Consider the following 16,677-nt stretch of genomic DNA (forward strand, 5'->3'; position numbering starts at 1 on the left):
TTGTGCACAAAGCGGACACGTGACAGCACAGATGAAAAATAAGTTTCTTTTGTTCCGGGGGGTTTATTGTGCACGTTATTACCATATGACCGCCCGGTAACCCGCAACACAGTGCCCAGTATTTCTCTCTAAATGTAATATAAACAGGCACAGATAAGATAACAATAAGAGGACGCACCACTTTAAAAACTTATGGATTTTAAAAATAAAAGAAATTGTGTATATGCAACAGAGCCTACGTTTTTAATTCCGAATTATAACCCACCAGAAATAATAAATACGTCATTTAAATTTTTCCATAAACATGACAAAAATGTCATCAACAAAACAAATAGACATGGCACAACTCTTTGAAAATTAAATGCTAAGAAACAGCCTACTTGCCGTGCACCTATATTTTATTTTACTTCTAGACCCTACAGATGTGATAGAGATCCACCCCCACCAGCCTGAAAACGCCCCCATCCACCCACTCAACCCTGCTTTGCGGACGCATTTTAATATTATTTAGACAGCCTGACCCGCATTTCACCCCTCGCGTTCGACTCGTCCCAATAGTTCACTGCCAAGGAGTTATTGATGAGCAAAAAGCGATGAATTCCCTCTACACACAAATGGCCTCTGATCTTGCACCTAGCTCAATAACTAGTTATAATGTAGAGACTTAGAAAAATCTTTACCCGCCGGCGAATTTGCTTGATTCATTTCTGTATTGGTGAATTCTCCCTAGGCAGGCAGACAGACAGACAGACAGACAGACAGACAGACAGACAGACAGACAGACAGACAGACAGATAGATAGATAGATAGATAGATAGATAGATAGATAGATAGATAGATAGATAGATAGATAGATAGATAGATAGATAGATAGATAGAGTGAGATAAATAGAGTGCATTGCTATTTTGGTTGGTACACTTGAAGGAATGCCATTTTATGCCTGTATGCCATTTTATTTATCCCATTTGCAGTAATTCGCGTGCAATTTTCTAAAAGTCTTACTCTAGTGAAGTCTACTATTTAGTTAGTCACCAACACATTTATACAAAATAAAAATGACAAGGGGATTGGAAAATTGAGCCTTATATACTTTTCTACATATAAGAATTTCAATAAATACCAATAAACATTTTTATGAATTGTGCAGTTCTTATGTGTCCAGTAAAAAGCAAAATCAGTTAAATTTAGCTTTTATCTTATTTATAGTATTAGTCAGAAACTCTTAACTTGCCTAAAACAGACAGACTAGTGAGGCTAACACGTTCATTAAAGTTTTATTTGTATTATATATAATTGTATTTAAATTTTAATTCAGTTATCATAGTTACTGTAGTTTTATTTACTGAAATAAAACAGGTTGTTTTCATTATTTATGCAAATAGTGTTGAGTTATAGAAAGTTTCCTCAATGCAATTTTTTGACTTGCTTGCATAAAAAAAAATCGGGAAAAAATGATCAAGAGAGCTTAATAGCTCACTAGCACAACAAATTGCTCAAACTTCACCTCCTTGCCACTAACAGATGGCAAATGTGCCTTAGTTGTCCCCCTCTATTCTCAGGGAACACTGCCCTCTCTGTTTACTACGCAGCGAAACAAGATGGGACAAGAATATTGTACTTCTGTGCTGAAGAAACAACGACTTACCAGTCTAACGATGCGGTACTTCTTTCCCTATGTTCATCATTTCCTCGTCCGCTAAAAAGAAATAAATCAATTTAGAATAAAAATAAATAGTCACTTAGTGTAGACAGGTTTTGTAGGATAAAATGATATCCTATCGGAGTGTATCAAGGCATGCATGATATTACAATTGTGGAATTGTTGTGATGGAATCCTGCATTCTCTCACAACGCTGGTATAAATTAACAGGCTGAATGAATATGTAGAATGTATATAACCATATGAAGGCTGTGAAACTTCATTTAAAATGTATGGAATGTGTAAGTAACAAAAATACAACTCAAAGTTAGCAATGTAACAGCTACAATTCAATTCTGGATTGTTAAGGGTTTTAGTACAGCTTTCCTTTGTCTCTCTTTGAGGGTGAAACTAGGACAAGGCTATGTATTTAGCACAGGTTATTTTCAGAACAATTTCCTTAATGAATGTAGTTCTTTTTGCAATAAAAGAGGACCTAAAATGAGATCCTACTTGCTAAGGTTTACATGCAAAAAAACAATGTGGATAAAGTTGCCCACTCTTTGTCTAAATAAATTGCAAAAGTGGCCTGATTTACCTGAATTTACACTGCAAAAGAGGGTGGAAAGAATATTTTAAAAGTAATTTTGGTCAGTTAAATGTTTTTACACAGAGGGAAAACTTAACTTTGTAAATAAAGACAGTGAATCCAACCAACTTCAATCCTCGAAGAGAGCAAATCTGCCTCAATACTACAATTTTTCATTTTCAGCACTGAAAAGCTCTCACACAATAAGGCCCATCTAAACACTCTGGTACAGACAAAAGCACTATGGTATGTTTTAACAAAAGCTCTAATTCGTAAATGTAGTAAATACAGCCCATATTGTCCCATGACCAAAAGTTACCTTGATGAATCAGAATCACGACAGTGGTTTATTAAGATAACCACCAGCCAACCTACCAATTTGTATTTCCCAACTCTGTTTTTTCTTATGCATTCAACTAATTTATACAGTTCACTGAATGAAGAAAAGTTAGTCCACAAGAGGACAAAGGTACCACCTTGGAATTTTCAAATTGCTTTTCCAAACAGAGATTGTCTACAAACAGAATGTGGATTGTTACTAGAGGCTATTTAAGCATTTAAAGCATTGCCCTGGTTTACCTCAGCATGCAACAACATTAATGCCTTTAAAATTCAGTGTCATTATCCATTCTTTCAAATGTATTTATGTGAACAGCTCTCAAGGACAAATACTGGCACACTGCTCGTTGTCCAGTTGTAATCTAGTAAATGGCAAAAGTAAATGGTGAACACAGTGTAGTCTGCACTGCGAGAGAGGAAATCAGAGGAATATAAAACTATTGCCCCCTATTGGCAGTTAATGTTTTTGACACAGTATTAATAGAGTTTTAATCATAGAATAAAATAAATGGGTGCACAGAAGGGAGAGAGGATTCACTGAAAACAAAGTCAAATTTACAATTTGCAATTATAAATTGCAACATCAAATTAAAGAATTCATTGAATGCTTTATATTTTTCTGATATACAAATGTATGTTTTAAAGAAAAAAGAAAAAAGAAAAAAGGGGTTTCTTTTACTAAAACTGAACATTTGCTACAAATGTTTCAATGGATGAACGTGTTCTTTGTTACACCACAGTGAACGCTACATGATCCAGTTAAGCTCTGAATTCCCACATTTTAAACCACAATAAAATGCTCTAAATGTATCGTGTTGATTAAAGTGCTGTGTTTGTGTGTGCACTCAAAACATATTTTAGCCTATTTTTAAGATATACACATTTCATTTTCATACCAACATTTCATCAAATTTATTTGTTTAATTTTTAGCTAAATTAAGTAAATAAAACTTTTCTTTTTATTTTGTGGAAGATTACTTGATGGAATTTTGATATGAAAAAAAAAATTAGAATATAATTTAACATAAATACGCTAAATTAACTATGTAATTTTACAACCATAGAATTAATGTTGTTAAATGGTTCTAAAGTACTGTGTAAAATGTTCTTGAACATAAGAGCCATGTCATACATAACCATAATAATATTTGATTGCCTAAAATGGATTGAATGAAAGAATATGAAGTAATGAAAGTAATAATTTAGCCAGTGCTTATGTTATAATATCACATAAGCTAAACTGCATTTTAACTACTCTTTTACTCTTTTCTTAGTGCCAGTTCTGTCTACAAAAAATGAAAGGTATTTCCTCAAAAGCCTTTGGAAAGTCATGGAATTTACAGCTCAGTGGTATTTACAACCAAAAGCAGCCTTACAAGACAAAACTGCTGAGGTAAATAAGCTTTTAGTCTAGACTCTATTGTTTTCTAACACTGAACATAACACATTTATAATCAGCAACTTTTAGGGAAGCTGTGCAAAGTAGTTTTGTGAAATGTCTTCAAATCTGGCTCTTACATTCACATCTCAGAGTAATGTCATGTTCAGACTGGAAGTTATATGAGAAAAAATATGTATAATTTATAAGTACTTGAGAAGCAATGGCATTTAGAGGTTTGTTTTAACAAACACGGTATAAACTGAACAAAACTGATGGAAGTCGTGATTCATTGGAAGGAAAATGAAGGAATATTAATTGCAATCCAAATTTCCCCATTATAAATCTTATGAGATTTCAATTCTTTTGAGGGACCTTACCAATGGAAACAAAAGCCTTTTCAATTATTCACTAAACTAATATATTTGAGACCTTCCACAAATTTAGAGTATTTTTATTTATTTTTTTAATCTGCAAACTTACCTAAAATATCTTTCATTAAATATAATCTTGACAAAACGGGAGATCCCCTGTTGTGAAGCTCTTCCAAAATGTACACACCATCCCCTATTATTACTACATGTTTGGTAAAAAATAAACTGCAAAAATGATTGCATGTCAAAACATTTGGGGGACAATAAACTTTTACCTTATTTTTCCTTCATTGCAAGTGTGCTGTAGAGGCATACAATGGAGAGTTTTGGCATATGAAAAGAATGGAACTACTGTTACTTATTTTTGTTCACCTGCAAATTGTTTGCACAGCAAAAGGGCCTGAATTACTTTATGCATTGGTTCTCATTATATTTCACAGGTCTCCACAAAATCGTAACAGCAGCATGGCTGTGGATTTCCAGGTCAACCAAGCTCTGCCTTATACTCAGATCATAGAGAACATTCCGAATGAACATAGCTGTCAGACTTATTCTGTTTCCAAGCACAACATCATAAAGTAAAATATGGCTTAAACTTTTCATACCATGATTATAATGGTTAAGTGGAGCCTCATCTGTCAAATAAAGACCACTGCATATCCAGTGTTGAAAACCGCAAATAACAGTGATCAAAATTGTCATATGCTCCGTATTAAATATACTTTCTAATCCGCTGACTTTGAACCATTCAGAGCCATTTCCTCAACCATACACGAGATATAGTATATTCATTAATTAATATAGTTAGATATGAATTTTGTGTTAAGTTAATCATGTGACTGCCTCACAATCCATACTGAACTGTACACGACCCCACCACACAACACCACATCATCTCTGCCCTGCACATGACCCCACATTATGTCTAACCAAAAGATCTATGCTCTCATTTGCAAACCAATACAACATCGCTTAGCCTCTCGCAGTCCTTCATTTTCACTTTCACCAAAACATCCACATCCACATACAACAAAGTGTGGGGGGTTTTAATACGCGCACATTCTGTGATACCAGCACACAACATTTTCAGTGCATACAAAATTGCTATCCAAGGCAAAGCACTTCACGCTTTCCCCCCTATAGGCTTGCACAACTTTATCTTACTTCAATCAAGATACATTTTACAGAATCATGATATACAGAATTAGATTTGAAGACAATGTCAACAAAACATATTAATGTCATGTTGACACTAATATCAGCGATATGCAAATATTTAAACGTAGACTCAAGTGCCTAAATTTATCCAGTGAACAAAAGGCAAAGTTAAAACTGAACAGAAGAGGACACATTGCGCACCACTTGAAACTATTTTTCAAGGAACTATTAAATTACAACATGTATTAATTCCCCAGGGTGTTACGGAGGAAAGTAAATATTTAATTAAATAGGGTACAACAAGATTATTAACTTACTGCAACCACCTGGGATCCATTTTAGAGAGTCGAACTTTAGCAGTCTACAGACCCTGGCGCGAGAAACCCACTCGGCTCTAAGCCGTTGTCTCAGAGATAAGACTAGCCAACAGCTGCGATTACGGACAGTTGACATTATATATGATGTAAATATATTGAGGGTTTGTCAGGTCTTGCAGGCCATAAAACCCACTTTAATGACCCCACGTGCTCTCCCTGCACCACTCACTGGTCCAGCTTTGGGCAATTGGCATAAATAACGCTGAAAACTTCTAAATTCGTGGCTAGCGAGCTAAAAAAAGAGGGGTTTGTGTAAAAAGCAACATAGTCACAGTAACTCGCAAAGTGCCTCTAACGGTCAAGACAGCGAGTGTAGAAATTCAAAGAAGCACGGGAATTTACAGTGAATCTCCAATATGGGTGAGTGAGACAATTCTAAAATGAAAGCACATTTGGAGTAGTAGTAGCCTATAAATGGGATAGCTGACTGTTTTGATTTTTACTTTAGTTTGTTTTAATTGTAATATGCACAAACCTCAGAAACATGGTTATTAAAATGGCCGGTGCCATTATAAAATCAATGAAATGGGTGAGAGGTAAGAATTATGAATAATAATAATAATAATAATAAAAAAACAATAGTATAGCGAAAGATATCACGCGTGTAGAACAAGGTGTACAAAATGCAAATTTTCTACTAGCAAGACAACGGTCTTGCTGTGTCCTCTGTTTCACCTTTATTGCAATGGACTTGGATTACGTGATAGTTCTGCCCACAAAATAGCTTACAGGCTGCATCATAGCTTCATCTAAATTACGTATTTCAACAATAATGTAATAGCAGTAGGAATTCACTCTGCTTAACACACAAAACAATAAAGTTTTAGGCTGTCTTACAGAGATATCCTGAAAGATAGATAGATAAACAGAGACAGACAGACAGACAGACAGACAGATATTTTATTGATTCCTTTTGGGAAACTGGGGTAACCATTCATAAAAGAAAAACTAACAATTAATTCGATGTAATGCGTGGAATACTTGATTACATTTGCAAACCAGTCTTTTGTTAAGGGTTTTATACCAAAACGTCACTTTGAAATGTTTGTGTAAACTTCCGCCGGTTTGTGAAAAGAGGAAACAGTTGTCAGTTTCTGATGGGTGAGAGGAAGCGCTGTAAAAGTTTATTGGGGTCGTAAAGTTTTATGTGCCTCCGTCTAGGGCTACTGTAAATAAGTGGCAAGAATGTTAAAGATCAACCATTCCTCATCACTGGAAGTATACACATGAAGTCTGGTCCTCGATGGATACACGAATAATTATTTAAAAAAATCATATTAATATTTGTACTGCACAGAACACTTTTTTCTCCTTAAATCTGCACGAAAAACTAAAAATGTAAGCTTTTTTAAATGACAGACCAATTTTCACTTTTGTTCCTAATGTTTTAAACAAACAAAACAATGTTCAAAATCTGATCTTCTGAAGTTTCTACAAGTTTATTTACATTATAACTATATTGTTTTCTTTGACGTAGATGGCTTTAAAGACAGAGCTAATGAAAATGGGTAATATTTTGCCACTGTATTGGCATGTTTAGCCATTTAAAAGTTAATAATTGATTAGGAACTGGAAATATATTCATGTGGTGTACCAGAGAAACTCCAGAAGAAGAAAAATAGAACAAATAAACACACACACACACACACACACACACACACACACACACACACACACACACACACACACACACACACACACACACACACACATGCAAACACATACAACGATTGGAATAACACAAAAATAGGATTTGTAGCTAAATTACAATTAGAACGTACAGTATGTCCTGTAGCATGTTTGGATTAAGATGTGTCAATAAGCACTCAATGGGGTTACAGCGTGGCATATATACCACTGACAAGTAGAATCTAACAAAAGTCATGATACTACCTGCCTTAAAATTAGCCCAAAGGAACAAGTTACAACAAAAGAATAAATGTTCTGATTGTACAGTATTTGAACAGACATAATCCCCAATAGCAAATAACCATTGATAGGCTCCTGGCTAACAGATAATATGATACACAACCATTAATATGACATTATAGTTGTTGCCCTATTAGCATTGTGTGGATATTATAGTTCATCTATTTACGAGAGACAGTACAATGGATACAAAGAAAAGTCCCATTAAACTGCAAAATACAGTTGGCATATTGATGAATGTTCAAGCGTACAGACCACATTATTTGCATTTACATTTAAGTCATTTTAATTGGATGCAGGCCTGGCTTGGTATATTAAGGAAAGACTAAAGTTACAACCAATTTTAGCAAAGCACATTCAAATAAAGTTTCAGATCATACATAATTCAAATAAGCACCTCCCGCAATATAGTGAGGGGGCCAACCCGTTGGAGGAGACACTATCAATAAATATTGCAAATGTGGACATATTCACATAACAACATTGTATTGGAGACAAATGAAAGACATTACCAACTGTTGTGGAAAAGAAAACTCTATTTGAATTAGTTTATATCAGTAAAAATGAACCTTGTCTTTATTTTTAGACTGTTCAAGCCGTACAACACATTATTTATGGTCCTCCTTTCACTTTCGACTTTGAGTCCTTCTTCCACTTCATGCGACGGTTCTGGAACCAAATTTTTATTTGGCGCTCATTCAAGCAGAGGTTATTGGCAATCTCGATACGTCTGCGACGTGTGAGGTATCGGTTGAAATGGAACTCTTTCTCCAACTCCAGAGTCTGGTAGCGGGTGTAACTGGTTCGTGACCTTTTACCGTCAGATTCTGAAGTAGCATCAGAAAGATATGAGATTACCTATATGGAATACTTTTATCTACGGTTGTTATCATGCATATTAATGTCATAATCTTCATATTCATTGATGAAGTTGATACCAAACATAATCCATAAAATTAAATATGGACACTACAATGTGAAATCTAAAATGAAAACAGTGGGCGGATGGTATGGCGCAAATATTTATTTATTTTCTGTGAAATCACAAGTGCCGTACAAAAAACAAACAAACAAACAAAAAAATTACACCAAAGTTATGAAACATAATCATAAATGTGTGAAGGCCCTCTATACATGTCCTGACCCAAATATTTTAAGAGCTATGGAAATAAGACTGAGAACTTAGACTCAGAACTATACTTGGAGAATGAAAATGGACACTACTAGTAATAGTTTCACTACAATTTAAAAACAATTATGCAGTTTATTCTTAATGCAACTAGCCGAATTATTCATTAAAATATAAATGATTATACAATAGTCTCTCTGTTTATGGTCATTCCGGGCAAAACAACTGATACATCGCCTACAAAGATTCCCTTGAAATCCCGTTTCACCTGAATGACATACAAACTCCCTTTAATTCTTACAACAAGAAATAATACGTAATTTAACATGTTTCCCTGTTTTTGCTTTTCTTAACCAATTATATCTCCATAAATTTAACGGAAATCACCTCTTCACAGTAACAGGACAGGTTTACGAGCAATAGATGCCTTTGTCATAAAATTTACGGCCACTAGTTTTATTATTTCCTGCGTTTGGCCTATAAAACTCAAGAGGAAAAATATGGAGCGACAAAACAGGGTAGGAAGTGGATGCAATGACGAGGATGAGATGCGTGCAGTTTCCTTTCTTCTAAAACAGACATTAAACAACGTTACCGTGGCTTATGTGTAGTTTTGTCATCCACGGATATATCTGCGGCTGCGACTGGTTCTGACGCTGAGACTGAGTTGAATTAGTTTGTTGCTTTATCGCCGAAGTAGTCTCCATTTTGATATCGCCTGTACGGCTGTTGCCGCTGGGCTTCTCCATAACTTCCATATTCCCCTCGGCTTTTTGGCTCAACAGTCCGTGACTGAGGGGGCTGTACCCGCGAGTGCTTACGAAGCGAGAGCCCAGAGCCAAACAGGACTGTGGTCGCTGAATTGCTGCACTGATCCTTGCACGGTCGGTTGTGTTTATCGCCTCCCGTTTCAAAGAATCGGAGGGGATTTGAGAAGTGAAGGATCCGCTGAGATCAAGCCCTTCGTACGCGTAATTGGACTGGTGGAACTCAGGGAGTGATCCATAGTTGCCAAAAGTGTGCATTCTACAAGAGGAGGCGTCTTGCGTTTGCTTAGAAAGAGACATTCCAACGTATGCGCTCATTATATTTCCAAAACAAACTAACCTGTATCACAAAAAGCAAGAGGACGCTGCAGAGACTGAATCAACTTATAAAGTATATACATACGTTGTTTAGGAGTTTTATTTGTTTATTGGGCTTTATTTGTATTTCTTAGGGACGTTAGGCTTGTCTTAAAAAAGAGCAGGATTTATAGGTGGAGGAAATCATTTTCTTTTTTTTCTTGATGCAACGTATCATGCCCAAATATGGGATGTTTAAATAGAATCACGTGCGACTGTTGGCCAGTCATAAATTGGCTTGATCCCCAGGAGGTTATTGATAGACAGGGAATCGTGTCCGATAACTTCTCGGTATGGAAATCATCCAAGGGCCCGGGTTTAAAAGGGCGAGACCGTTAGACAAGAGCGTCATCTGGTGTTTAATACTGGACAAGGCGGATTCGCATGTCATAATGCACGCACACTCAGACATGTGAATGATGAGTAAGATCAAATGCGATCCGATGTTATGACAAATCAAATGACATGGTAATATGAATAATATGGAGTATACGACTAGCATCAGTTACTTATGGCAAACATGGGACTTATCTCTTGTTTTCTCAATAAAATCTTGGGTTCTGTGTGTGCGCGCGTGCATGTGTTTGTGTGAGAGATCTATCTATCTATCTATCTATCTATCTATCTATCTATCTATCTATCTATCTATCTATCTATCTATCTATCTATCTATCTATCTATCTATCTATCTATCTGTCTGTCTGTCTGTCTGTCTGTCTGTCTGTCTGTCTGTCTGTCTGTCTGTCTGTCTGTCTGTCTGCCGGTCGGTCGGTCGGTAAGTCTGTCTGTCTGTTTCTCTGTCTGTCTTTCATGTCATTTGACCATTCATGCCTATTACGATCATTTAAAGGCCTAAAGAACATTTGAGGACTCTCCACATGTTGAAACCGGGGCATTTGTTTAGCGGCATCACAAAGTTGTAAATAATAACTTAATTCAGCGTTATACCACTGGATTCAATTCAACATAGAGGGTATTTTTCTTCCGCCATCAAAGCATTGCCGCTTTGTCATGAAGTGGTCTTGTTTTATTTCTTGACTGAAACGTCGTAGCAGACGTTATAATAGACTATATATTATGTATATTAACAATTATTGTGTTTCAATATTCCATCCAAATAATTGGACGTCTGTGATATTGAAAATGGCGTACAATTGACGGATAAACTCAATTTAGATGAAATCGTGGATTTGATCAACTTGCCGTTGTTTAATCATCACAAAAAAATGTAAATAAATAAAAAGTAAATAAAAGTTCTATACAAAAGCTTTTTCAAAACAAACACGCGTGTGATGCCACATTTTTAATCGATTAACCTAAAATTCCAGCAGCACTAAAAAGTGGAGCCAACATTAGGACAATACAGCGTTTTCTTTCAAGAATTTTATTAAATAATACACAGTTTACACAAACAATATAATTGTGTACCAACTTACAAGGTATATGTTTGAATTCATATGGGTGTGATTCTCACTTTAAGACAATTGTAAATGCATACAGCTACAAGTATCATGAAATGTAATTTTGAAATTCTTTCAAAAGTTAATGTGCCAGTACAGTGGCATTTTGAACATCAAAAATCTGGCGAGGCAAAGGCAATATTAAGAAAACAATAATATGAAAATTGAATGCATCTAGGTAGTATAGTTCATCCCGTCAGTGCTTGCATCATTGTACAAATACGTCTGGACAAAAACACAGAATGTGCATACAAGAAGTTTCCTTCACTTGTGGAATGCTTTGGGAGCTGTTTGGAGGCTGAGTTAGTTGGGGAAAGGGGAAACGTAGCTTACTTATCAAAATTGAATACATTTTGGAGTGATTTTCTACTAGCCCTAGCAACATGATAATACTAGAGCTGTCAACCACACAAATAGATCATCTGTAGCTTTTTTTTTTGACCACGCAGACAAACAAGAACTATTCTCTATTCAAAAAGTATTGCACAATGGTGCATTTGCGACACTCTTAATTTCCCCGTTTGTTTCTACGTGTGTATATTTTAGTGGCATGGTGGTAATAGTATGGAGTGGAAGTCGGAGGAGGCGGTCAAAGGAATAGCAGAGTATACGGTCCATGCATTAATATTTGCAATTTTCTGAGTTTAGGTAGTTACGTTGCAGTTAACGTTCGAGAACGAGAAAAAGGATAGCCTAATCTTTTTTTTTAACTTCCTCTGTCTCCTCCTCGGTCTCCTTCTCGGTCTCCCGAGAAGCACCCGTCGATTCGGTCCCAGGTACAGTAGAAGTTAGATTGGTCTCTTTCTTCCATTTCATGCGCCGGTTCTGGAACCAGATTTTGATTTGACGCTCGGTTAGGCACAGAGCGTTGGCGATCTCGATACGTCTGCGTCTGGTTAAATATCGATTGAAGTGAAATTCTTTTTCCAATTCCAAAGTTTGGTATCTGGAGTAAATCTGGCGACCTCTTCTTCTGTCTGACCCGTACCCAACTCCTGTTGTGAGGAAAAATAAGATAAATAAAAACAATTTACACACAAAATCTTAATCAACATACTTGGCCGGAATCCTGGTGGAAGCACGAAGAAAATTATATATTTTATATTAAATTTATAAGGTTACTGACATAACATTTTGACAAAATAATGCATTTTGCAGTATTCGACCCCTATTGCGCACAAAGCAACAAAGCAACGCGACATTGTTTTCCATTTTTTTTAAATACATTTATTTTAACATTTGTTACCACGTGTTATCAAAAAGTACATTGGAAAGGTTTACTGTTCAATTTTCAATTAAGTGGTGATTACACAGATCAGGGCAAAATATATGCCATTTAAACACACTTTTTTATTGTGCATTGTTGTAATTCACTCACACTTAAGGCACAAGTTTTTGAAATAATTTTGGCACTGAGTATTAAAGGAGTTTAGCCAAATGGGATTCCCCTCTCTGAAATAGGGGGCTTTTATAGTCTAATGATTTAGTAGTGGTTTATGAGGCCATAAAATGTAGCTACTTTGTTGATAGGACGTATCGTAAAACAGACCCATTCCACCAGGATATGTCCCAAGTCGTAGTAAAAACTTACCGCTGTGCGAGTTCATACGCTGCATCCATGGGTAGATCTGAATGTTCCCTTTCTGTTCTTGTGTTCCTGCACGAGCATGTTCCAGGTTGTAATCCTGGGCAACGTGGCTCTGCGCATTGAGTCCCATACTAGTTTGCCTGCAACTGGGAAGCACATCCTTATCTTGGAGAAACACGTTAGATCCATACTCGTACGGTCCTCGACTTGATCCAAACACAACGTTATCTTGAGGTGAATAGAAAGGGGACGCATAAATCCGGTTTTGGGTCACCGTAGTGCCATAAGATGAAAAATGTCTGACGGAATCATACGTGGTCGTGTTCAGTGGCATGTTGGGCAAAACCTCTTGCCCACCAGATAAATGGCAGGAGAGCGACGGGTTCGCGAAATACGAATTCATACCTTCCCTATCGCCCTCTCATCAACTCACCCTCCTATCTTTTTGCTTTCTCAATCTTACACTCTATTTTGTTGTGCTTTGGAATCTGCTTCCTCTTGTCACATACACACGTCTCCCGTCTGGTTTCCTAACTCTCTTTAAAATGAACTTCAGAAGGAATTCAATAATATTAATTTCCAGTCTCCGGTTTAGACGCGCAAACCAAGTGTTATAGCCAACGCTTGGCTCGTGGAAGGACAATATGACAGCGTCACCTGACCACTTTCAGCCAATTGAATGCGCTGTGTACGGAGGAATATCGAGCTTGTAGCTTCTTATCCCCGTGGTTTCAGTTGATAATGTTTAAATAAACACACACTCATACATAGAGAAATACAGAATCACATTCCTGCGTTTTTTTGTGTGCATTCATCAGTAAGCTTGTTTTGTGTGCTGAAATAAGCAACCTGGTCTCATTGAATCACGTTACTTAAGCCTGTCTACGTATATTGTGATTGAGTTTCTGGAAGTATTTGAAGAAGTGTTGATGTATTTTACAATGAGTAAAATGTAATATCTATCAATTACCTGAACGATACATTTTTACACTTGCTGACTGCCTGTGACGTAGACCAAACTGTGCACATTGATACCTTGAATATAACATGATATCCTAATCATTAATACAGTTAAACCTTCATGGCGTCATAAATTTATCTTATGTTCGCGTTATAACTACAATTTTAACCTCACACACACAGACACAGACACAGACACACACACACACACACACATGTTGGTCTACCTATCATTATGAGGACTTTCCATAGACATAATGACTTTTATACTGTATAAACTATAGATTCTATCCTCTAAACCTAACACAACCCCTAAACCTAACCCTCACAGAAAACCTTCTGCATTTCTACATTTTCAATAAAACATTGTTTAGTATGATTTTTAAGCGATTTGAATTATGGGGACACTACAAATGTCCTCATAAATCACATTTATAGCATAATACCCTTGTAATTACTAATTTGTAACTTACAAAATTGTCCTCGTAAATCACAAAAACACGCACACACACACACACACACACACACACACACACACACACACACACACACACACACACACACACACACACACACACACACACACACACATGACCAAGGACCTAATTGCAGATATATGCTGCAGTTTGCATGTTATGTTGTTATCTACGCAAATTTAGTTTGTCTTCCTTTTATTTATTTTTCATCCTTCGTATATGCAGACAACCGAAACTAAATGTGCTGATATTTATTAGTATTTTAATAGTCATCTTCACAGCTTTGCGATCAGTCAGAATATTCCACTGTGGCGTAAGGACTAGACTGTCTTTTTGTTATTCAGATATCTACTTAATGTTTGTTTGTATTTCCTTTCTCTAATTTCCTCGGGCTTTCATGGCGCTAAAGGGGAAACGTCTGTGCTTTTCCTTTCCACATTTGTAATGTATTGATCATTTCAGTGGAGAAAAAGAACCCGAAAAAGGAGGGGGGAAGGGGCATCATACTAAAGAATGCGTCAAACGCGCCTTGGTGCCATAAAAGTCACAAAACCAACTGAGGACTTCCAGCTCTGAGGCAATTACCCCTTTGAATGTATGGGGGCTGTGCAGCGTGTCTCTTATCTTGTGGATAGAAAGCTTCTCATTTTTTAGCATGTATTTAACATCTAACTTTTGAGAGACGATGTAGAATATATATATATATATATTATATATATAAACACTTCTGTGAAACATATTTGCAAAAGTAAAGTACTCTCACTACATTCATATTTTGGGACCATATTTGAACGATTACCTAACTGTTGAACAATGCAATTACAACTAGAGCTTTATTAAATGATAGCAGCTATATTATAGCTATATGGTCCCTTTATATACTTATATTAAATATTATAGATGGAATCAGTAGTGGGAAATTGTATGGTTTTAAACGAATGGTTTTGGTATACTCCTTGACCTTAATGCAGGCCACATGCCAGAAAGTGAGGCTAAAAACAGTGGTTTAGAAAGAGGTGCGCAAAACAAGAGTTTGACAGAATATTAAAATTTACTTCCAGCCTGCCAGTGAGAGAGGGCATTTAACAGCTATAAAACAAGCTAATCTGCTTATCGATTGATTAGGATATAAATAAGTATTGTATCCATTTCAAGTTACTAAAAGCCGGGATTAATCAATATTAAGAATTTACTTAATATATTTTTGATAGATTGTAATATTTTGGACAAATATCTGATCCAGAATATTTGTGTCTATTGGCCAGAGAGAATAAAGCTATTAAACACTAACGTGGTAAGTGTTTTTAATCAGTTTATGATTACTAAATATATAATTTTATTTTCCCGATGTTTATCCATTGACAAAGGTTTGGATAATAATACTAATAATAATACTAATAATAATATTAACAGTAATATTATATGTGATTTTTAACAATGTTGCTATAAAAGTATTGATGTAAAAAAATAAATCACAGTAGCTGAAGTATTCAATAAATATATAATAGCCTATATATGAGGACGTAGAAACAAACATGGCTATTACCATGATTCAATTTACAAATACATATAATATATAATAGTAATACAAATATTCCTGGCGGGGAAAGCATGCGCATTATATTATGTCATTCATAGCCAATTTTAGATTGTGGAAATTGAACAGTTGCATGTTCAAATATTTGAAACATGCGTTACCTTTTTTCACAGCTATCATTATCTTTTAAATTAAGCGAATTATTTTAAAATAAGCAAGACACGATAGGCACCTGAATTGTCGAAAATATTAAGGTTCGGGAAGTTACGTTAAAAGCTTATCAGAAATGCATTATCAATTCTTATTGCGAGCAATTGCTTCTATTGCCATTTATATCCTTCGACGCGTAGTTTGGCTGAATTGAGAGATCATAACCTAAGTGTACGTTGTGTCTATGCATGTCGGATTCTTCTGCATTACTCCAACGGCTTTGATTGGGGATATATTTAAAATTGTGAACTATTTTACGGTATCAGTCTGGTGAATGAAGAAGTGAGTAGAACATATCACACTTAGTCTGCAGTTGGTATGCTGATGTGACTGGAGAGAAATAGCTTTAAGTGTTTTATTGCAGCCCTTAAGACAAATCACATGGTTGTGTTTTAGCGTTTGAAGAGGC

The 16,677-nt window shown here is 35.9% G+C and overlaps 2 protein-coding genes across 2 annotated transcripts; both read right to left on the minus strand.

Moving 5' to 3' along the window:
• Positions 1-6,385: 6,385 nt before the first annotated feature.
• Positions 6,386-10,119, minus strand: LOC127619369 (homeobox protein Hox-C5a-like). Its single transcript, XM_052092268.1, has 2 exons — positions 9,509-10,119; positions 6,386-8,611 (listed from the first exon to the last, which is right to left on the minus strand). Exons 1-2 carry the CDS (start codon positions 9,996-9,998, stop codon positions 8,397-8,399), a joined length of 705 nt encoding a protein of 234 aa, XP_051948228.1. The 5' UTR covers positions 9,999-10,119; the 3' UTR covers positions 6,386-8,396.
• Positions 10,120-11,387: 1,268 nt separating this feature from the next.
• On the minus strand, positions 11,388-15,300 carry LOC127619370 (homeobox protein Hox-C6a). Its single transcript, XM_052092269.1, has 2 exons — positions 13,089-15,300; positions 11,388-12,492 (listed from the first exon to the last, which is right to left on the minus strand). Exons 1-2 carry the CDS (start codon positions 13,486-13,488, stop codon positions 12,191-12,193), a joined length of 702 nt encoding a protein of 233 aa, XP_051948229.1. The 5' UTR covers positions 13,489-15,300; the 3' UTR covers positions 11,388-12,190.
• Positions 15,301-16,677: the final 1,377 nt, after the last annotated feature.

This window comes from Xyrauchen texanus, chromosome 25 (genome assembly GCF_025860055.1).
Source record: "Xyrauchen texanus isolate HMW12.3.18 chromosome 25, RBS_HiC_50CHRs, whole genome shotgun sequence".
NCBI classification, from domain to species: Eukaryota; Metazoa; Chordata; class Actinopteri; order Cypriniformes; family Catostomidae; genus Xyrauchen; species Xyrauchen texanus.